Source organism: Podarcis pityusensis (assembly GCF_964106645.2).
Source record: "Podarcis pityusensis genome assembly, chromosome: 15".
Lineage (NCBI taxonomy): Eukaryota > Metazoa > Chordata > Lepidosauria > Squamata > Lacertidae > Podarcis > Podarcis pityusensis.
Genome location: NC_138040.1, coordinates 21,827,650 through 21,851,485, shown reverse-complemented (window position 1 = coordinate 21,851,485; position 23,836 = coordinate 21,827,650). Strand labels below are relative to the sequence as shown.

The following is a 23,836-nucleotide window of genomic DNA, read 5'->3' as shown; positions in this document are numbered from 1 at the left end:
CTTACCACAGGAACTTATGTGTCCCCTGTGTGATTCCTGCACTGCAGGTGGTTAGATTAGATGACCCTTTGGGGTCTCTCCCCCCCCCCCAGCTCTACAATTTTATGATTTATTATGGCATTGGCGTGTCCTCCATTCCCCTCGCTGGGAGTTGCCTCAGAGATCAGGGGAGAGCCGCTTTCTTGCCTCACCACCCCCTTCTCCATTCCCCCACCCCCCTATAGAACTGTGTGTCGTCTCCTCTACCACGTCCTCATGTTTTATTTTCCCTTCTTTCCTCCCCTGCCCCCCACCTCCTTCTGAATGATCTTGTTGACTGATAGGCCAAGCAGAAAATATGGAGGCGTCTGATATGGCGACAGCAAAGGTAGGATGGAAATGCTGCCGGCCTCCCTGTGCGTAAGTTGCTTCGCTTGGCAAATTCTTATTTTATTTCTTACATTAATCTTCACTTTCTTTACGTCCTTCTCTTCCACCCCCCCAGGGAGGGGAAAAAATATCTATGTTTGGTTCAGAGGTTGTGGCGTTAGACAGTCAAGATCTGAGAGAGTTGCTCTTCTCTCCATTTCAGAGGAATGAACTTTCTTCCCCACTGCCCCCATTTCCCCTTCCTGCGCCCAGTTTATGCATAATGCGCTAAGGGTCTTGGATGCTTCTCTCGTCTCCATGTAAGAGCATATCACACTGATGAGGTGACCCGGGAGAAGGAAGGTCCCTTTGCTGATTCTCCCAACCACCCCTAAAGTTCTTAAATTGCTTCCCTGCATCCAGAGAAGCAGAGCTTTCACTAGGACTTTTTGGGTCCTTGGCAAGCTTGGCTGTCATCTAGCAGCAGAACACTAGAGGGTGTGCTTGAAGTAGAATTCCGAGGAAATTAATGTGCAAATTTGAAATTGCTCGGGGAAGAATTCCTAAGCATGCCTTGCCTTCCCTGAAGTTAGATGCTGTACTGAAAGAGGGAGAACTGCCCCATCGGCATGTTAACCTGCAGGCCATGGAAGGGCAGCTGTGGGAACTGGTATGGGCAAAGTTGAGACGAAGGGAAAACAGCTACCTGGATGGTAGTAGTGATTACGGAGAGAGGACTTAGCGGCATCTGACCCAATATTGCCCTCTTGTTTTCATGAGGCCCATGTCCTCCATGACAGCATCATCCTCGCAGAAACTTTTCAGTCTAGATGAGGCTGGATTGTTCTGATCTGCACAATGCCAGATGCATGTCTCTCCAGCACTTCAGGACATAGAATCATAAGTCAAGAGCAGTTGGTGTTTATATGCAGCAGTTGCCAGCTTGCTTTACTGCCACTGATCCTGTGCCTTTAAGTGCCCTGTGGCACATAGAAAGCTAATTGGTGAAGGTTTTCCCATCAGCCATCCAAATATCACAGGGATATTGTTTTATTTCTTTATGGTTTAAGATGCAGGACCAGTTCAGTAGCTGGGAACTTTATTGAAATGCAGTTTTGTATCCTAGGGAGGGAGAGAAAAAAGAGATGCCCATAATTATTAGTTGCCCACTTAGTTGCTGTTGGTATGTGTATGAAAGTATTTAAACCAAGCCTTTTTCCAGGAAGTTCTCAGACAGACAGTTCTCCTAATGGAATGATGTAGTAAGCGGAGTCCCCAAGGATTGGTACTGGGGACCTGTGCTTTTTAACTTCTACATAAATTATCTAGCATTAGTGGTGAACAGTGTGGTAGCTGATGATACCGAACTTTCCATGGTGGTTAAAACAAAAAGAATTGTGAGGAGCTTTGAAAGGATCTCTCCAGGCTTGGTGAATGGGTAGTAAGAAGTGTAAGCAAATGTAACGTGCATTGGAAAAACAAAACAAAAAATCATAATTCACATACACACTCATTGGGGTGGTAATGGTCTGAACTGGTGGTGAATGACCAGGAATGAGACAATAGAGTCGTAGAATTATAGAACTGTAGAGCTGGGAGGGATCTTGAGGGTCATCTAGTTCAACTCCTTGCAGTGCAGGAATCTCCACTAAAGCATCCATGACAGATGGCCATCCAACCTTGGCTTAAAATCCTCTAATTGTAGGAGAGTCCACCACCTTCCAAGGTAGTCTGAAGTGGATAACTTGCTGGGCCTGTCAATATAATAATGTTGCTATGCAAATCCATGTTAAGACCACACTTGGAAGGCTGGTTCAGGATCTTGGTGCAGCAATTTCCCTATAAGGAAAGGTTACAACATTTGGGGCTTTTCAGTTTAGAAAAAAAGAGAGTAAGGGTGAATATGACAGTGGTGTGTAAGATTATGCATGGAGAGAGTGGAGAGGAGAGGTTTTTCTACCACTCTCATAATACTAGGACCCAGAGAGACTATTTCAGGACAAAGGTGGTGTTCTTCATGCAGCACAATTAATTCATGAAACTTTCTCCCACAAGAAGTAATGATGGCCCGACTTGGAAGTCTTTAAAAGGGGATTAGGCAAATTCATGGAGGATAAGACCACCAGTGGCTATGTTTTACGAGTTGCTGGGAATTGCAAGTTGGAAGAATACTGTGGCATTCAGTTCTTGCTTGCGTTCTTCCCATAGGTGCTTGGCCACTCTGACAACAGGATGCTGGGCTAGGTGGGCCTTTGGTCTGAAGAAGACTTGAGAAGACCATGTTCTGAGGACCAGCTCTAGCCTGAAACACAGTTTAAATTCTGCGTATATTGTTGTTTAGCATTTATATACCAGGTTTTTATAAGTGTTCAAAACATGCAACCTTATAAGGTTCTGGCCATGCTGCAGATGGGTAGAGGAAGGTGAGAGAACAGATTGCCTAAAGCCACCGAGTGACTTCATGGCTAAGGTGGAATTTGCGCTTCCTAGCTCACAACTCGAGTGTCTTGGCCACTGTTCTATACTAGGTGTCTGGTGTGTTCCACAAACACCACTGAGAATCTCCATAAATTCCGGCCCAGTATGTGAGACAGCCCCCGCGGATGTGCCATAAATAAAAAGGAGAAAATATATTCCCGTGACTGGGCTTTGAGTGCTGCTCTCCCCTTCCTTCCCTTCCCTGCTTCCCTTATAAATATTTTGTAGCATCTCACCCAGCATGCCTTGGGAGCAGAGGTTGCCACTTGGATAAACTGCCTCCTCCCTTCACCTCGTTTTTCCTTACTCCATCTCTCCTGGCAATCTCCTTGACCTCCAAAGTGTTCTTGGCTGCATGCTCAGTGCCTGACATCTCCTTTTCCTTTTTTAAAAAATATAAACCCTTATACATTGCTGAATGTGATTCTGCAGTACTGCTTTGTCCCAGATTTCACCAGGTTTGCAGGTCTCCTGACCCATTTTGCAGCCAAAAGGGCTCAGCATCCCAGGAAGGTGTGCAGGTTAGAAAGCAGCTCAGAGCAAGAAGTGTGGGTTTAAAATTAAAAGAACTCCCGAGGTTAGACACTGCCACACAACTGATTTGCAGCTTGATGTACTGTGCTGAGAAAACACTGCCTGTCCCTTACCAATCAGGATTTGGTTCAGAATCAATTCCACTTTAGTGAAGTGGATTGCAGATAATTTCTCAATCAGAGAACAACCTATAATAAATACAGTGCAGCATCAATGTGCATGGTGCTTTCAAGAGCCAAATAAGTGCTTGCCCCAATGAGGTTACATTCAATATATTTGATCCTGCATTAGCCAATAACATGTGAGCCATCAAGTGTGTGTGTGTGTAAACCTGTGCATAAGCTCCAGTTTGATCTGTTGTAATTTTCATTAAACAGCTGTAATTCATGAAATCTTGCCACTTTCAAGTTTTGAATGGTGAAAGTCCATACAAGCACACCAATACATGTGCCTTTAAGGTGACACAATACTCTTTTGCATCAGAAGCCTGCTCCACAGCAAATCAGAGCAGGGCCTTCAGTGGGACAGCCCATTTTGTGGAAGAGCATCTCTGTTTTCTGGCTGGATGAAGATTATTACTGTATTTATATTACTTTTAAATCTATTTTTAGTTGTTTGGCTTACATGATTGTCATTCATAATGAAACTGATAAAAAAGGTGATTCAAATGATGATGGAGGTGGTGGTGATGATGATGATATTCTAAAGATAACAAGAAATGGTCACTTGGCAGTATTCCATGCCCAGGACAACTGGCCAGTCTGCTCCATTATTATCAGTGAACTCTGGCTCAGGGTGGATTTGGGTTTAGCCAGGAGGTTGATAATGGGTTTGATCCTGTGATATCAGTTAGTTGTCTCGCATAAAATGCATTGAAATTGTTGGCGCAAGCTTTGAATTCATTAAATAGTGAGCTGAGTTTGTTAAATGTTGGGCTGCTCTAGCTCTTCAGTTGTAGCAATGAGTGAGGTGGGTCTTGGCTATTTCCATGCTGTTTTTTGAGAGTCCAGAGCAAGCCTTCTTTCAAGCCGTTTTATCTCCCGCATGTTTTCATTACCAATCCTAGGGGCGAACGTCAGACTGGTGGGGATCTACTAGAACCACCAAGATCCACCAACTATCACCAGGTACAAGAGGCACATTTAGAGCTAACAAATTATGATCCCAGGGATTTGTTCTGAGTATCAAAACTGAACTGAGTTCACAGTCCTTCTACACAAAAGTAGACTCCTGTTGCCACTCACCACCACCACTTCTCTGCATTTCAACAGTATAATTTGAGGAGGAGCATACTGTTGTTGCCACTGTTAAGCAATGGTGTTAAGCCAGAAAGCCTTGCCAGACTTCTTCAAATCTCACCCAGAGATTAATTTATTTACTGCACTTATATCCCACCTTTTTCCTCAAAGGAGCTCAAGGTGGTGTCCATGGTTCCTGTGAGGTAGGTTAGGCTGAGAGACTGGTCCATTGTCGCCTAGTAAATTTCATGGGGGGATTTGAACCCTGGTCTCCCAGGCCCTAATCTGACACACTAACCACTACACCATGCTGGGTCTCCAACAGTAGATTTTGCTTTGCCTTCTCCTTGTCTCTGGGGACAGCAGGGACAACCTTGGCCCTGGCAGCTAATCTTCCTGGCTTTTCAGGTGGTCTACAGAAGCCTAATTCTCCCTTCCTCTTTGATTGATTGTGTGTGTTGGGAGGGGGGGCAGGAAGAGCCATGAACCAAACCTTTCAGGTAACAGTGTCTTGGGTCAGAACCTAGAGCCAAGTTGGAGCATCTGTGCACTGAATTGCCTGCTGGGGTCTCCACTGCACTACTCCAGACTTAGGTGGTTATAAAGCTAGCATTTATGATAATTTTTTTTTAAGGGGGGGTTTGGAAAAATAACCCCCCCACCATATTTCTTTTGTTTAAACCAGGATTTCCCAAACTTGGGTCTCCAGCTGTTTTTGGACTACAATCCCCATCATCCCTGACCACTGGTCCTGCTAGCTAGGGATGATGGGAGCTGTAGTCCAAAGACAGCTGGAGACCCAGTTTGGGGAACTCCGATTTAAAACCTGCCTTTCCTCAGCTTTATGAACCCCTAAACTCATCCCAGGGGCCTGTTTTCGGAGTTTGGCCTGGAGCACTTGAAGTGTGAAAAGGGCAAGAGCTTCTCTACCCGGTGCAGAGTGCCTTTCTTCCGCTTTTTGGAAATCACAACCTTATTTCCTACATAGCCAGGACCAGGGTGCCCCATGTATGAGAGAGAGGGGGTTTCGGGCAAGTGCCCTCGTCACCTAGGAGGCTGATCCTGACCCGATTTACTCGGGAGCTTAATAAGCATGGCCAGAATTGAAGCCTCGGAGACTTCAGAGAAGCTCGATTTCTTGACAGCCGAACTCCCCGGGCCCTGAGTGCCACCGGACTTGCTCCCTAGTAATGATGCTCAGAACTCCCCCCCCCCCGCTCCTGTGCATGCCTGCTTATGGACGCCAGTGCTGCCGAGACCATGGGATTCCTCGGGAAGGAAACAAGGTCCAGCCTAAGCGAGGAGGCGCTCTGGGGAGTCCCTGGGCGAAGGCTGGCCCCGCGCGCCCTCCCCTCCCCTCGGCCGCTTCCATCCGCGGGACCGCGCGGCGGGCATCCTCCTCCCTCCGCAGGCTGGCCCAGCTTGGCCGGCTTTCCCTTTGGCAGGCGGCGGGCGCCTTTAAAGGGCGGGCGCAGCCGCTCGGGCCGGGCAAGTGGGCAGGCGAGGCGCGCTGCGCCGGGGTCGCATCGCATCGAGGACCCGGGAGGAGGAGGAAGGGGAGAGATTAGCTGGAGAGGGACGAGCAGCAGCAGCAGCAGCAGCAGGAAGCAGCAGCAGCAGCAAGGGCTGGATCCGGACCCCCGGCGGGGCTTGGCGCTACGCCGCCCCTGGGTGCCTCCCCAGCATCTGGGAGCTCGCCGCGGGCGCCTGGGCCGTTGGCGGCGGCGGCGCGGGGAGGCCATGGCATGATCTCCGCCTCGCTGGCGTGCCCGGGCTGCCCGCGCTCCGCAGAGCCGGCCCCCGGCAGCAGCAGCGAGAGCGGCGGCGGAGTAGCGAGAGCAGCAGCAGCAGCCTGGGGCGGCGGGGCGGCGCTGCCCTCCTCCTGCCGCCCGCCCGCCTTCCATGCCGGGACAGTGCGCTTCCCCGGCAGCCTGCGCCTGCCCGGCCTCTTCCACTATGTCTTGGGAGCCGCTCCGGCGTCGTCAGTGGGCAGCCAAGGACACGACGGGCACCGGCTGATCGTGACTGTACTAATGAAAGGCTTCAAGCTTGCCTGGTAAAGGAAGGAAGGAAGCAAAGGAAGCGGGTGGGCCGGGCGGTGGGTGGGCGGCGCCGGGTGGGGGGGGGGGTCGGGTATCGGGCTCCTCGGCTGGCCTTCCAGGCCACCCTCGTCCTCATCCACCTCCCCGGTGCGCTTTTTTTTCTATAGGGCTGCATCACCGGAGAGGTGCTGGGAGGAGCGCACGGGAGCTGAGCATCACTGCAGGGTGTGAATGCATCCCGGGGAAGGAGGGAGAGGATCATGCAAAAGGACTTCTCTTTGAGCAGCGGCAGCGCCTCTGCATCAACGATGCTGGTGCAGTGGCGCCTCTTGGCTCTCTCTCTCTCTCTCCAGCCTCTCCCCTTTCCTTGCCACACCTCTCTCCCCTGCCTGCCGCCTAGGTGTGCAGTTGCAGACAGGCCCCGCCGCTCGCTTCTCTGCTGAGGGAGAGCAGTGCGGTATATTTGGAAGAGCCCTGTCCTCCCCCTTAAAAAAATAAACGGGACGCTTCCGAACTTTTCTTCCTTCTGTTATATTTTGTCGATTAGTAGATTGGTGCATAGACAGCTCCTTCCCAGCCTTTTCCCGGAGATGCAGGCAAGGACCGACTCCTGTGGGCGTAGCAACTTGCAGGCTTTTGAGTTACATAAAACTCTTTGTCAAGGAGAATGGAGAGAGAGATTGCACCGTCCCTAAGTGTACAGTAGGCGAGAGAGGTGGTGGTTAAAATTGCAGCATTTGTAACTCGCCTTGATCTCTCTCTCCCTCCCCGTAATGCCTGAGGTGTAGCCACATCTCTCTATTTTCCTGGAGAGGAAAGATGATGTGTTGCTTGAAGCCTTGAATGCTTCTGTCCTGCACACAGGATATGCGGGATCTCTTTCCCTGTCCCATGTCCTTTTTTGAATATATTTCGAGCCGGCATAATAATTTCCATGATTGTTTCAACTTGGGCGCTAAGGACATAGTCTCATTGCCTTGCTTTCCCAGGAATTTCTTGAAGTGTTGCCGAAGGTGATGGGGTACTGTGCTTGCGTTACAGACGCCCCCTAAGAACTTGTGACCATAAGCCATTGTTTGGGTTTGTTGTTGTTGTTGTTGCATTTACATCCCATATTTCCTCCAGGGAGCTCAAGGTGGCACTCACAATTTTAACCCCCCCCCCCCCCATTTTATCCTCACAACAACGCTGAGAGGTAGGTTAGGCTGAAAGATGGTGAGTGGCCCAAGGTCATAAGTTTTGCTAGAAGAGGTTTCATTATAAAGATGCATTGAGATAATACTTAAAATTGTCTTGTGAACTAGCCTGAAATCTACGGATGAAGGGCGGTGTACAAATTTTAATAATAATAATAATAATAATAATAATAATAATAGAACCTTATTATTTGGAGGTTGAGTGAAAGTCAACATAGTTTGTGTGTGTTTATACACTCCAAATCCTCTTTATAAAAGTAAAGGGCATTTATTGTGGTGCTTTCTTCAATATAGGTAATTGGTACTTGAGTAGGAGAGATGTTCACATACTCCACTGAAATAGGAATTGTTCTTTCTTCAAATAAGCAGTCATTATAGTAAGGTGGTGGCTGAAATATTGATTATCCATTTTATCGTGCCTAATAGTAATGCCTACTTGCATAAATAGTTAGAAAGCTGTTGTAGAGTGAAATACTTCCATTAGTAGGAGGTGAGAGGGGGAAAAAAATCTTAAATTTGTTAAAATTACTTGGAGTGGTTGTTTTTTAGAATAAACTTTAGGTTTGTATTAGTGGATCAGTCAGATTTATGTTATAGAAACCATCTTGAATTGGGGGGGGGGGCTGGCTTACTAGGCCTTTAAGATATTTCACATTTTTAATTATGTGTGTGAGTGCAAATACAAATTGAGAAAGCTTAGTATACAGCTGGAGCTGCACTTGCAATAACATAATGCAGACAACGGGTAGATGATATTCCAATTACCTCTCAAACTTCCTCTTTCAAAAAACCCCCACACAATTTCAGCACCGTGCTGATATGTTCTTGAATGAATGAAGTGTTGGATGGGGCTGGAGTATTGCATAATAGCTTAGCAATGCTTCCTGGCAATGCTTCCGTGTTACAGTCTGTGAATAGTAAAACTGTAGTGTTTGCATCAGGCTTGCCTGCCCACTCATAAAAAATAATTTCTTCTTAATTATGTAACAGTGTGATTTGCTCACGTTGAAACATATATTTAAAGTAATTGATGCTGCAGAATGGCTACAATCTCTCTCTCTCTCTCCGCTCCATCCCCCGCTAGATCAGAGGCTAAGAAGGATTGGGCAGGAACAGTACGTGCATGGCAGACTTTATAGATTCACACTCCGCATTCAGAAAAAAGAGAGCGATGCTGATTGTATGTTTAGGGCAACTCTTACATCTAGTGATAAATATGCTCAGAAGATGCTAGAGGGCGCTGCCTCACTGCCGAAGCCTACTCTCTAGCAAGCATTATAATTTTTGTCCTACTTGAGGTTTACGTTAGGAAGGAAAGCTTGCTCTTTCTTTCTTTCTTTCTTTCTTTCTTTCTTTCTTTCTTTCTTTCTTTCTTTCTATATTTCTAGTGTTTTCTGCCTTCTTGCTTTTTCTACTTTGCAGTAGAAGAAGCCATTATGATCTTATGATCTTATTCAGTAAGGAGGCTCAGTTGTCACTCTGATTTCAGAAGATGGGAAATAGGTGATGATGGAATGCAACGCACCGGGGATTTTCCTGCACAACCTTAATGGAAAAATATATGCTTTCCATGCTTGTGTTGTTTTCCAGCAACTTGGGGGGGGGGGGCTTCATTTTTGCTGAATGCTTCAAGTTATCTGAAAGTGTTATAGTGCAGCATTGATTTTTCCAGGGAGTATGCATTTTAAACTAGACTGAAAAGTTTTTGCTTTTTGCTTTAAAAAACAACAATAAACAGATTGAGCTTGGTGGGTATATATTATGAAAACAGAAGTGAATTTCTGCTCAACTATGAAACTGAATGATCTTGGGACAAAGTAGTGACTTCATCTACCTTGGAGGGTTGCTGTGTAGATAAAGCAAGAAAACCCTTTTTATATGATACTTTCAGCACTGAGGGAGCATGGAACTTACAGGTGGTAATTAAGTAGAGTCTTTCCATTTTTTTGTTTTAAAAATAACATTTACTCATTCTGTAATTCTTCTCTTGATTGAAAAGTATAAATAAGGTTTATAAAACAATGCTCCTTGCTCTGGTTTATGTAAGGTTTTTTTTAAAATAAAAAAGTATTTTATCCTGCTTGTATTTGCAACTCATACTGTCCGTAGTGATAGCAAACATCACAGCCAAACAAAAAGGGTTTTGAAAGTGCCTTCTGAGATTTTTCAGCATAGAAACACTCTGATGCCCCCTTTAAGTGCGGTAAAGTAGTCCACCTTTTGTAGAAGAGGAACAATCCACTTTCCATCTTTAGAATCATAGAATCGTAGACTTGGAAGGGACCACAAGGGTCATCTAGTCCAACCCCCTGCAATGCAGGAATCTTGGTCTTGTTATCCTTGGCCATTTAATTCTTATTCCTGGTTCTTTGTACATGTGGGAATGTCGAAGCTGAACGTTGGAAGATTCAAGACAGAGCAATAATGCTTCTGAATACCACATTCTGGGAGCCACAGAAGGGGAGAGTGCTCTGGTGCCTGAATCCTGCTTGTAGGTGTCCAACTGGCTGGCCATTGTGAGAACAGGGTGTTGGACTAGATGGGCCATTGGCCTGATCCAACAGGCTATTCTTACGTGTTGGGTGGGTTACTACATGGGACTGTTAAAACAATTTACTAATCTTCACAGCATTTTTTTTCTTATGGTATTAGAAATCTGCTATTGATTATATTCCTCATAATGTTGGTTGTTCATTTGACTGCATAGGATTTTTTGAATGGTAAATATTGTGAACCACCCTAATATCTACGGGTATAGGGTGGTATGCAGATTTCATCATCATCATCATCATGGAACTCCCAAGTTCCTGCTGGAAAAGAATACCAATAGATTTGGAATTTGATGGCTTGTGCTGTTGAGGTATCCACAGATAGTAATCATCGTTTTATCCACAAGGAACTTGGATTCCAGCTACCAGCTAGTTTTATTTATTTAAAATGCTTATTCCATGACTGTTTTATATTAAAGTATACTCCAAGTTTTGTTTGATCATTTGAAAACCGTTGGTACAAATCTTTAGAGACGGGAATCTCATGGGAAGAATCCCTTTGGTTTTGCATAGTTGGGAAAGGGTTAAATTAAATATTAGATTTCAGGTCTCTTCTGCTAGTCACGATGCTAACTCCTGGCTTTCTTTAGCACAACTGATGTGTGTGAATCATGATTCAGTATCCAGAGTGTAATTAGATCTTTTATATTTATACATAGTTTTAATTCTATTAATGTTTAATTGTTTCTTAGTGGTCCTTCCCTACGTTTTCAGCTGTTCCTGTTTTATCTGTAAGCCTCCTTGAAACCCTGTCAATAGTAATAATCATAGAATTTTGGGAGAAAAGGTTGAGGAGCTCATATTGAAATTAGACCTTAACTCTCTGTAATTAGATCACTGCTGGCAGGTGTTTGTGTTTGAGTGTTTTGGGTAAGCATTATTAGCAGGAAGGGTAAATTGTACTGTACACTGGGTAACAATGACCTTCTTGGGGGAGGCAGTGAATTCCTCCTTGAGAAAACTGACAGCTCTGCACTTCAGCTTTTTGGTTATTTGACGGATGTGATTGACCTTTCCTGTGCAAGGAATCTTGTGGAAAGCGTAGCCCAAGTGGCTGCTGAGGGTTCCTTTCTGTTTGTGGGGAGTGAGGCTCCTTTCAGTTGGACTGTGGCAGTTGGAGCTCAGGTAAGGCTCTCCTTTCAGCCATGAGGTTTCGCTTTCCATCACCTTTTAAACAAAACAGTGACCAGTGTCGTTGATTGTCCCCCCAACACTTCTTGATGCCATGTCTGTGACGTAAAGAGGCCGAAAGTTATCCAGTTGCCAAACTTGCTTGATGTACTGAGCTCATATTATCCAAGATAATCTTTTGAGGCTCTTAACACAGGTGGGTAAGTACCTGGGGGAAAGATCCTTTCTGTATGTGGAATGCCTTGGGCCATCACTATGAGCGATCAGGTGCCAGGTAAGGCATTTGAAATCCGGACATTGATTCTGCTTCTTCTTACATATCGTAGTTCCTTTACCTTTATTGCTGTGACGGACCTCAAAAGCAGAAAGCTGAAAAGTGGCATGTCAAGCTTTAAACCAAATGAACACTGTGTTAATTCAGTAGTTCTCAACTTTTTTCAGGCCACACAGCCTGCTTGGTTCCATATGCTCATCCCCTCTGCCCCCCTACTGTATAAAAAGCATTATTCGGGATAGTTGTTTGAACGATCCACTAAGGAAGACAATAGCACAATAAAATTCAGAACTGTAACAATTAATTGTACATTTATTCAAAATTCAGTTAAAACTATTTACATTAATTAATTCCACAAAACTGATGAACTTTATCCAGTGATACCAGCTTTTCAAAGTCTAATAGTCATTTATACGCCCAGCAGCCAACTGCCACCCATTTGCCTCTTAGCTCCCCCTAGGTGATCCCATTACCCCCCCCCCCCGGGGCAGTGTTTGAAATTAGCCAAGTGCCAGGAACATTTTGCACCTATTGGCCGGGCTGGTGCCTGACATCTCCACCATCTAGAGATGCATGCCTAGGCATCATTGGAACTTGAATGTTTTCACACACTAATACCACATCCTGTAGAATTTTATCAGTTATATTTTATCTGCACAAACAGAATGAATTTCAGGAACCAAAATGCTTTTTCTGTGCAGGAGCAATGAACAACGCTATAGCTAATTGTTGAAGCTTGTCTTCACTTACCCAATCCTACTGCCCTGCTCACAGTTGTGAAGAATATTCTTAAATTATTATGAATGATCCATATCACCATTAAGAAAAAGAGGTAGGAATAGGCTAATATATATGTGGACTGTTCCTGGATGAAGTGACTTTTCTTCTTTAAGTTCTCAAAGTTCTTAACCTAGCTCAAGGTTGTCATATGAACTAGGCAGATCTGTAACTGATAATCAATCACAGTTAGTACATCGTTTGAAAAATAGGACTTCAGAGCTGTTTTGCCCCAAAATGGCAACTAGACATTCCATTTTGGCAACTGTAACCTTGGTTAAAGGAGACAGTTGGCCCCTAGCTTATACAGTTGTACCTTGGAAGTCGAATGGAATTTGTTCTGGAAGTCCGTTTGACTTCCAAAGCTCCTGCAGCCAATCGGAAGCCACGGAAGCCTCATCGAACGTTTGGCTTCCAAAAGAACGTTCAAAAACCGGAACTGTCACTTCTGGGTTTCGATCATTCGGGAGCCAAAACGTTTGAGAACTAGGCTGTTCGAAAACCAAGGTACGACTGTATATCTGAGTTTCTAACTGCCCCCAGGGAGTGGTTAACATCTTCTTTGAGAACCACCTTGTGTTAATTTGAGAGCCTGGGAAAACACTTAGGAACATGAGTGGACATCAGGTGACTCTTCAGATGTTGAACTACAACTCCCATCATTGACACTGGTCAAGCTGGTGAGGGATGATGGGAGCTAGGGCCACAGGTTCATCATCCCTGATTTCCAGTGGGGTTGAGGAAGGGTTTAGTAGGCAAAAAAGCACCATGGAAAGTTCCAAGCAAGGAACTTACTTCAGTACTAGCTGGAGGTGGACTGAGGCCTTATGGGTCCTTCCAGCCACTTAAAGCTCTGCCTCCAATATGAACAGGGGCAAACTGGACATGGGGGAAGGTTTGGATTTGGATTTGGATTTGATATCCTACTTTATCACTACCCGAAGGAGTCTCAAAGCGGCTAACATTCTCCTTTCCCTTCCTCCCCCACAACAAACACTCCGTGAGGTGAGTGAGGCTGAGAGACTTCAGAGAAGTGTGACTAGCCCAAGGTCACCCAGCAGCTGCATGTGGAGGAGCGGGGAAGCGAACCCGGTTCACCAGATTACGAGCCTACCGCTCTTAACCACTACACCACTCAGAAGGAAGGGAGATTTAAGAAAATTGCCAGAGATCGGCCCTTTTGGCATATGTGGTAGCCCCTGAGTAGAGGACGCCGTACATTATATGCAAACTGTATAAAACAGATATTTAGACAAATCTTCAGCAGTGGTTGCTGACCTCAATTATTCACATAATATTAAATATCTGTTATTTGGTTTGGACAGGTCTGTAATGTTTATTACACTGAAATTTGCCGTGAAGTCTGCTCAACTTAGACAAGGCCATATGGCTTCTCTCAAGATTTTAGATGCATAAACGTGTTTTATTTGTTGTATAGGGCGAGTTTTTATTTTTATGTATAATCCTTGCATATGGTTTATGTCCATATGGTTCTGTTTGGCTGCAATTAGCATTGGTTGCCCTGTTAATAAATTTGATTTGAATTTGATGTTTGTCATGTGTGCTAAGGTGGCATCCCAAGAGAATAAAATCGCTTTTGTTTTGGATTCTGAAGGGCCAGATTTAGTGAGTGTGGCATCCTTTTATAAAAGGATGATAATGTATGCAGAGTCTGAAGTGTGTGTGTGTGATGTGCGTGTAATATATGCATATTAGAGGTCAGCTCTGAGATATAAATCTGCACAATCAGGTTCCCGGTCACAGGGAAGAGGCTACATGAATCTGTACGTGCATGGATGCTCCTTTCATCCTTCATGGAGGGTGTGAGGAGGTTGAGGTCATGGACAAGGTCCTGAGGCACGATCCCAGCCTCTTCTCCACTCCTTCAGTAGACACATGATTGAAGGTACAGAAGGGGATTCTTGCACCCCACCCCTCTTCTTCCCTCATGGTATGTTTTAAAGTAGCCCATTCATATAGTTCAGGCATAGGCAAACTCGGCCCTCCACATGTTTTTTGAGACTACAATTCCCATCTTCCCTGACCACTGGTCCTGTTAGCTAGGGATGATAGGAGTTGTAGTGCCAAAATATCTGGAGGGCTGAGTTTGCCTATGCCTGATATAGTTTATTTTAAAATAAAAAAAATCCTTCCAGTAGCACCTTTAAGACCAACTAAGTTAGTTCTTGGTATGAGCTTTCGTGTGCAAGCACACTTCTTCAGATACACTGATTTTTTTTATTTTTTATTTTGACTATGGCAGACCAACACGGCTACCTATCTGTAAATAGTTTATTTTATTTATTGCATTTAAAAACCACCTTTTAGGGACGCAGGTGATGCTGCGGATTAAACCACAGAGCATAGGACTTGCTGATCAGAAGGTCAGCAGTTTGAATCTCTGCGACGGGGTGAGCTCCCATTGCTCGGTCCCTGCTCCTGCCAACCTAGCAGTTCGGAAGCGCCTCAAAGTGCAAGTAGATAAATAGGTACCACTCCAGAGGGAAGGTAAATGGCGTTTCCGTGCGCTGCTCTGGTTCGCCAGAAGTGGCTTAGTCATGCTGGCCACACAACCTGGAAGCTGAGCGCCGCAACCCCAGAATCAGTCACGATTGGACCTAATGGTCAGGGGTCCCTTTACCTTTAAACCACCTTTTCTCCAAGGCACTCAAGGTGATGAGTATGGTTTCCCCCCTTATTTAATCCACATAACAACCCTGTCAGGCAGGTTAGACTGAGAGGCAGTGACTGGTCCAAAGTCACATAGTGAGCTTTTTGGTTGAGTGTGGATCTGAACTCTGGTCTCTCAGGTCACTCTAACCCAGTGCTTTTCAAACTTGGGTCCCCAGCTATTGCTGGACTACAATTCCCATTATCCCCGACCACTGGTCCTGCTAGCTAGGAATGATGGGGGTTGTAGTCCAACAACAGCTGGGGACCCAAGTTTGAGAAACAGTGCTGTAACCAATACACCACACTGACTTAACTAATGCACTTCAAAGTTCTTTAGCACTTGTTAGTTCCTATGCCGGTCCTAGTTCCTGAAGAGCTGAAATGGGAAAGGTAAAGGAATATGGTGGTTTGTGTTTTTTTTTAAAAAAAAATTATATATCAATAGTAACATCCCAGTTCTTGTACTGTTTGACTGTATGCTACAGGAATGAGTTCCGCTGTTCTCTTCCCTATGGAGCCTTTTGCCACTGCATATAGACTGCTTGCTTGTACTTTAGGAAATAGTGCCCAAGAGCTATTATGGTATCCCCACTTGGCATATTTAGGGAACTAATATGCTCCCTTTTTGCCAAGGCAGCTTACAGTTTTACAGTTCTCTCATCCGCTCACTAGCAGATAAAAATAAAAGACAAACAACCCACTCTCCCAGCCCCCCCATCTTCCTTCTGACAGGGCAGGTGGTGTCCGTTGGCCCTATGGGGAAGGACAGGACAGTCTGACAGGCCCAGGCCCTGATGGTGTCTCTTCCTGCCCCCTTACTCTCTTCCTTCACTGAGCATGAACCTCTGCTGTGTATGGGGTGGGGAAGCAAGATATGTACCCCTACTCATCAACCGTTTGTGAAATGAGTCTTAATCTAGCACTGCTAGTCTTTGCTTATGTTTCAGTCAATGAGCACTGAAAAGGCCTTGATACCCCAGCAAATAAATAATGTAGGAGGATAATTATTAGTGTTGCATTCCATCGATGCTGGTGTGCTGCAAGCGTCATAATATTCTGGTGTTTGGGGCTGATAGGGCAACTCCTAAACGTGAACATTAGCACTGGTGTGTCTGCTAGCAGTTTTGGGGTGACTTCGCAGCAGTGCTTGAGCTTTGCCGTCCTTTCCAGGTGTCGAATTGGTTCAGTGAAAGTGTAGGGGATATCGGCAGAGAGTTTCCCTCCAGTTCAGGCCCCTTGCTTTCCCTTCTGCCCACTTCTCATACGTGTGAGCATTATTTCAGCTGATGAGTGAATTCTCACCGCTTGCAGCTGTTTACAACTGCACCACAAGCTTTGATCAAATGGCGCTCCCAGAGCTGTTCAGTCATGCAGAGGGCAGCCCCGAGGAATTCTTGCAGCTTCTCATGCAAGTGGCCCTTAAACAAAGATGTCACAGGACTTCTAGTTAGGAAGATTGTGTTATCACCTCCTTCCTGATGCAATGAATGGTCAATATGCTTACGGTAGCTTGTATACATTTTCAGCTTTGCTGAATCTCTTGCAGTTCATGGCCATTCCGTCCTGCTGTATCCATACACACACAAACTTGATGGAGCAAGTTCCGATGGTCCAAGATAAGTTTATAAAAGAGGCGCAAATCCTCTCCTACAGGGAATTGGTGGTGAAACAAATAAGAACACAAGAAGAGCCTGCTAGTCCAGCATCCTGTTCTAACAGTGGCCAACCAGATGTCTCTGGGAACCCCCCAAGCAGGACCCAAGCACAAGAACACTCTCCCCTTCTGTGGTTTGCTAGTGATATTCAGAAGCATTAATGGATGGATGGTGGCTAACAGATTGAGGTTGAATCTTGACAAGACAGAAGTACTGTTTTTGGGGACAGGAGGCGGGCAGGTCTGAAGGACTCCCTGGTCCTGAATGGAGTAACTGTGCCCCTGAAGGACCAGGTACTCAGCCTGGGAGTCATTCTGGACTCACAGCTGTCCATAGAGGCACAGGTCAAATCCATGTCCAGGGCAGCTGTTTACCAGCTCCATTTGGTATGCAGGCTGAGACCCTACCTGCCTGTGGACTGCCTCGCCAGAGTGGTGCATGGTCTGGTTATCTTCCGCTTGGACTGCTGCAATGCACTCTATGGGGGGCTACCTTTGAAGGTGACCTGGAAACTACAACTAATCCAGAATGCGGCAGCTAGACTGGTGACTGGGAGCGGCCGCCAAGACCACATAACACTGGTCTTGAAAGACCTACATTGGCTCCCAGTACATTTCCAAGCACAATTCAAAGTGTTGGTGCTGACCTTTAAAGCCCTAAATGGCCTCGGCCCAGTATACCTGAAGGAACGTCTCCACCCCCATCATTCTACCCGGACACAGAGGTCCAGCGACAAGGGCCTTCTGGCGGTTCCCTCGCTTCGAGAAGCCAAGTTACAGGGAACCAGACAGAGGGCCTTGTCGGTAGTGGTGCCCTCCCTGTGAAACTCCCTCCTACCAGATGTCAAAGAGAACAACAACTACCAGACTTTTAGAAGACATCTGAAGGCAGCCCTGTTTAGGGATGCTTTTAATGTTTGATGCATTACGGTATTTTAATATCTTGTTGGCAGCCGCCCAGAGTGGCTGGGGAAGCCCAGCCAGATGGGCGAGGTATAAATAATAAATTATTACTATTACTATTACTATTACTATTACTATTATTAATGCCTCTGACTCTGGAGGCAGAGCATAGCCACCGTGGCTCTTTGACATAAATTTGTGCAATCCTCTTTTAAACCCACCCATGTTGGTGGCCAGCATTGCCTCCTGTGGGTGTGAGTTCCATAGTTCAACTATGTGCTGTGTGCATAAGGACTTTCATTTACCTTTCGCAAACCTTCCAACCAACATTCAGCTTCACTGGATGCCCAGGAGTTCTGGTGTTACTAGAGAGGGAGAGACGGTGAGACGGTTTTGTCTCTCTTCTTTCTCCATACCATGCATAATTTCGGTCATGTCACCCCTCAAGTCGCCTTTATTTTTTAAATGATTTTTATTAAATTTTTCACTTTTATCATAATCACATTTTGTTACATAATTCTATAACTTAATACATTACTCTGTAAGAGCATCAACCTCCTTCCCTCCCTCTTTCTGACTTTCACACACCTTTCTATATTCTCCACATTTCTATAATCACATGTTTACCTTCTATCTTATTATAATATCTCACCTTGTTAGCGGTAAATCAGTTCCTTATGTTTACATTACAAAACATTTCAGTTCAAACCTACAAACGTTTTCAGACGTTTACAAATTTCTTTCATATAAAGTATAAATTTGTTCCAGTCCTTTTGAAACAATTTGTCACACTGATTGCGGATCTTCCCTGTCCATCTCTACGTACTTGGCCATCTCTACGTACTCCACCATCTTAACCTGCCAATCTTCCAGTGTTGGGAGCTCCTGCTGTTTCCATTTTTGAGCCAGGAGTATCCTTGCAGCCTTTAATCTAAAAATCCCACATGCTGCAACCTTTCCTCATAGGAAAAACAGGAGGGGAAATGTTTATATCCACGGTGAAAATGTTTGAGGATCGGCAACAATGCAGGACGGATCTTTGCTGCCGGAGCCCAGATTTTTGGTGCTCGTGAGAAGAGAGGCCAACGTTGTTATTTTTACTAGGCCCGCTGAATTTGTGCAGCCACATGCAGCTTTGTCCCCAGAGGAGAAAACAAATAAACATGGTCTTGCAGTGTAAAGGCTGCTGAACCAGAAAATGCTGAGCAAATAACTCGCAGCGCACCCCTAGAATGGTCCAAGTGGAAATCGGAAGCTCAAAACAAGCAGAGAGAACACTCGGCTTTCATTAAAACAGTTCAGGGCTCGCTTAAATGTTGCATCAGCAATCTGCCACCACTTTGGCCCCATCTACGCACAGATTTTTCCCATGCAATGACCACAAAGTGATTTGTTAGGTTCACATGGCAGTGCTGTTTTCCTGATTATGCCCCCTTGTGGTGAGATGAATGGCAAGCAGGCACATTTTCTGCATCCTGTGAGTTGTGCCTGAGCATGGAATAAACAAATGTGAATTGAAATTGAAAGGGCAGAGCTTTAGTAGGAGGAGATTCCCCACTAGTCCTACCAGTAAATTCAAGCTTCCCTCCCACGGAAAGGTCATTTCCACTTTGCACTGCTCTTTTCTTCATCATGAGGGCATGAGTCCCTTTGCCATCACGTGCGCCTTCTCAATAATTGCATTACTACCACCCCTCCCAGCATGTATTGTCCAGAGAACCGCAGAGCGGACATGCTAAAACAAAGTGCAAGAATTCCCATTGAAAACAATGAGACCTTATCTGAAATAATGGGAGCTGTGAAGGTCAGTTCAGATGACAAGGCTCTATTGAAACAAATGCAATGCTTGAATGTTAAATGTGATGAAAAGTTGGTGAGATATTAACTGCCCACTTGAATAACTTTCTGTCTTGGAATAGAAAGTGGAAAGAAAGGAGTCTGAAAAATATTCTCAGGGCCAGGCTTTTGCATTGTTCATGGTGCTAGAGGGGATTTATTTATATTTTTTTGTAGTGGGGTAGGTGGGAGAATGATGGCAATGAATAAGGGAGTGGTTTGAAGATAAAGGTGATGAGAAGGAGTGTGTATGACCATGCTCACGCCATACATTTAATGTACTGTGATACCACTTTGAGCAGCCATGGTTTTCCCCAAAGAATCCTGGGAACTGTAGTTTGTTAAGGGTGCTGAGAGTTCTAACAACTCTTATTCCTTTCCCAGAGCTACAGACAATCCCTCTTTATAGGGAACTCTGGGAATTGCAGCTGTGTGAGGGGAATAAGGGGACTGCTAGATTGGTGTAGAAAAAGCAATTTATATGTGTTGTGTATGCAATATAACATTGTGCCACCAGATGGCGCTGTGGAATCCCATTTTCCCCTACTGGATTTCCCTGTTTAAATTTACAACGGGCTTAACCGAAACACTTATTTGATGTGTCTAGATCCAGCCAGGGTCTCCTAACAGCCCACAGCACCCTTAACAAACTGCGGCTCCCATAATTCTTTGGGGGAAGCCATAGCCGTTTAAAGTGGTATCATAGGGCTTTAAACGTATGGTGTGAATGTGCCCTACGCTGACTTTCTTCTGTTTTGGGGATCTGCAGGTTGGGGTGCATTCCTCGAATCCTTTGCCAGCCCCCTTGTTTCCTAGCCTACCAATTACGAAGCGGTCCAGAATGTCTGTAACTTCCTGCCCTCCTACAAACAGCTCTTCTTGCAGTGTGATGAAATGTCAGCAGCAATGAGATTTGCCTTCAATGCAATACTCAGTCAGAGTGCAAGAAGCCTGCACATTTGTGCACTCTTCTTGTATAGGCTTCAGTCTGAGGCCACAACCTCCCCATGCATGTAAAGTGCTGTGGTGCCACAGTCCTGATTTCCCCCAAAGAATTCTGGGAGCTGTCATTTGCTAAGGGTGCTGAGAGTTCTTTGTGACCCTCATTCCTCTTCCAGAGCTGCCGCTTCCAGAATGGTTTGGCAATCTGTGCCTCTTCACAGAGAATTCTTGCAAGCTTTCGCCCATCTTCAGTGTGGGTAGCAGCAAGGGTAACGCAGGCATCAAATCCCACACAGGACTTGGCTTTTATAACAAAGCTGATGAGCTGCAAATGCGGTGTAGACATTCAAGGCTTAGTGATTCTTTTTCTTCTTCTCCTCCTTCCTTGGGAGTAAAGATTGGGCAAACAGAATGTCATAGGGAGAGTGCTCTGAGCCACTGAAGAGCAGAAATTTGCTCACTAACATTCATGAGTGGATAGAAGAATGCATGGTTGGCTTTGCATGCAGTGGCTGAGCTTACTGTTTTTAGCAGAATGCAAATCTAGCCATCAAGAATTTGGCTAGACACTTGTGCTCAACTTTGGGGGTGAGTGGGGAGGCCCTTGCACTTGTTGTGTACATTACAGCAGCATCCATTTAAGACCAGTGCCTTAATCGCTTTCCTCGACTGATGTGCTCTTTCTACTTGTGGAGTAGAAATACACTTGCCTTCAGAATGCTCTGCTTGCTCAGCACAGATCTACCTTAGATCTACCTCTGTTGCTGGTAATCTACAGAGATTCCTGCCTGTGAATCTGTGGTGGTGGCTGGTGCCCCTTCGTGCTGTTAGGGTGAAGGCCAGGGCAGTGAATCGGGAGTTAGAAAGTCAGGAGGGGCAGGGTTAACCTGTGACGGGACCTTTTTAATTGTGGTTCCCTGGTTGTGGAATGCCCTTCCCAGTGAGGTGCACCTGTCTCCATCCTTATTAGCCTGCAGGAGGAAAACACCCCTGTTTACCTAGGCATTTGGTAGCTGAAGGATACTGCTCCTGGCAATCCCGTGCTCACTGGACAGAAGAAGAATTTCAATTGCAATTGCATTTTGATGCTTTTTATGGTATTTTTGTTTTTTAGAGTGTCTATTTTAGAATGCATTTGTTTTTAAATTGTGTATCCGTTTGTCACCCTAGGCACCTTGGAGAGGAAGGAAGGCCTATAAATAAAATAAATAACAATAGGCAGAGCAATAAATTGACAGTTTCATTAATCATGTCAGCACTTACCGGCTTGCATCTCTCAATTCTGAGATCCCTCTTCCACCTTCTTCCTTTTCCTATGTCCTTTCTTCTCTTTCAGCTCTTTCTCTTCCCTGTTTCCCTCAGCTACAGTGCCCAGAGTTCCCTGGGAAGAGAGGAATTGGTTGTTATACCATTCTGGGAATTGTAGCTCTGGGAAGGCAATTCTCAGCACACCTCTCAGCAACTCTCAGCACACTTAACAAACGACAGGTCCCAGGATTCTTTGGGGTGGGGGTGGGATAATGACTATTGAAAGTGTTATCATAGTGCTTGGGGTGTGTAATATGAATGTAGCCTAAGTCCTTACTTAGAAGCCGGAAAAGGGTAATGGGAAGTTATGAGTTGTAGCCAACTCAATTCTACTCAGAGTGGATCCATCGAAATTAGTATGAGTAATGCCCATGGGCCTAAGCTCTGGTTGCAACCCTCTCAAGTGCATCACTAAAAGGTAGATTCTGTTCAGCATCCAAAATACTTCAAGAGGCCAAGTCTGAGCTGACTGAAGGAACGACAGGATGTTCTACCATTTTTTTGTGATTATCGCTGGACAAATAGCAAGGGTTAATGAAAAGCCCATATTGTATAGAATCAAGTGTGTTTTAAAGGGACAGTTGGTGCATTTTCTCCCCTTCACTGGGCAGCCGGTTTCGATGCTAGAAAAGGCAGCATGATTGAAAGAGACAATTGCCATATAGCCCTGCAGAGCCATTATCAGACGGAGAAATCTTCCCATCTCCTTACTTTTCAGAATACAAATGCGGCAACAAAGCAATATATTTTAGGCTGGATTGATTATAATCTGTATGTGTTTGTTTCTCCTTTATGGGGTCAGAAGGATTAGGCAGATGGAAATAGTACTACTTCAGTTCTCTGGGAAATACCTATAGCCTGACAGAGAAAGCACCATGCATGCGGGTCGAGAGCACGCATACATGTTGGCATTTGCAGCAGTTTTTCAGCAGTGCCAGAAACACTTGTTGTGCTTGCCAGGAGCACAGATGCAAAAAAATAAATAAATGGATATTTGTGTTCATCCAGTGAATATTCTCCACCAGAACAGAAAACAGAAACGTGTGAAGCAGCTCTGGGTGTCCTCTTTTGGTGAGAAACATATTGGTGAGGAAACAAATGGGAGAAGACATTAGCATTTGCTCCAATGTTCAATGTACCCTGTTCTCTGGTACTTCAAAGCCCCCTTTTCTTATTTTGGACAGATTGGGAGGCAGGATCGACTTTTAACATCTCCTGAATGTGCACAGCTATCCTGTCAGTTTCAGATTCCATCCCCATAACTCTTAAAACCAAATCTCTCTGTGCCATGGTTGGAAAAGCATGACTGTAAATGCACACACATGGACCCACTGTTCCAACACTCTGCTTTCATTATGTTCTCTCGACCTCCTCAGTTAGCAACATCTGCTCTGAGCAGAGGAATGTAGGCTATCCCCAAGTGTTTTTCATATATTTTATAAGATCAGCAACCAGCACACCCTCTTTTGGAAGCCTTTGCTGGTCTTACTTTTGACAGAATGAAAGAATACAGTGGTACCTCGGGTTACATATGCTTCAGGTTACATACGCTTCAGGTTACAGACTCCGCTAACCCAGAAATAGTGCTTCAGGTTAAGAACTTTGCTTCAAGATGAGAACAGAAATCGTGCTCTGGGGGCACAGTGGCCGCTAAAGTGGTGCTTCAGGTTAAGAACAGTTTCAGGTTAAGAACTGACCTCCAGAACAAATTAAGTACTTAACCCGAGGTACCACTGTATATCGTTCTGCAGCACAGTCCTAAGCAGGAATTTTGTTGAGATTTATTCCTTTATTCCTTAACTTTATATACCGCTTGATTATTTTTAAAAACCCTCAAAGTGGTTTGCAAAAAGAAGAAAGCAATAAAATTATTATCCCCCAAATCTATTGAAAACATAAAAAAAAAAATGATAAGCAAAAAAGCAGATTAAAATGTCTCTTGCTAGACAAAGG

General features: G+C 45.0%; 1 protein-coding gene across 11 annotated transcripts in view; it reads left to right on the top strand.

The window, feature by feature from the left end:
• The window catches only part of GRAMD1B (GRAM domain containing 1B), a 212,758-nt gene that overhangs the window by 112,744 nt on the left and 76,178 nt on the right, over positions 1-23,836 (top strand). Inside the window, exon 1 of one of the 11 annotated variants that reach the window (XM_080983437.1) lies at positions 349-367. The exons of 6 other annotated variants lie outside the window; for them this stretch is intronic. Coding sequence is in view for 2 of the 5 variants with exons in the window: in XM_080983444.1 (XP_080839570.1) it covers positions 11,747-11,790 (44 nt within the window). In the remaining 3 variants the exon portion in view is untranslated. Of the gene's footprint in view, positions 1-348; positions 368-6,489; positions 6,655-11,657; positions 11,791-13,052; positions 13,075-23,836 lie in introns of those variants that run through there. 4 more of the 11 variants (XM_080983445.1, XM_080983444.1, XM_080983438.1 and 1 more) reach the window with 4 other exon arrangements.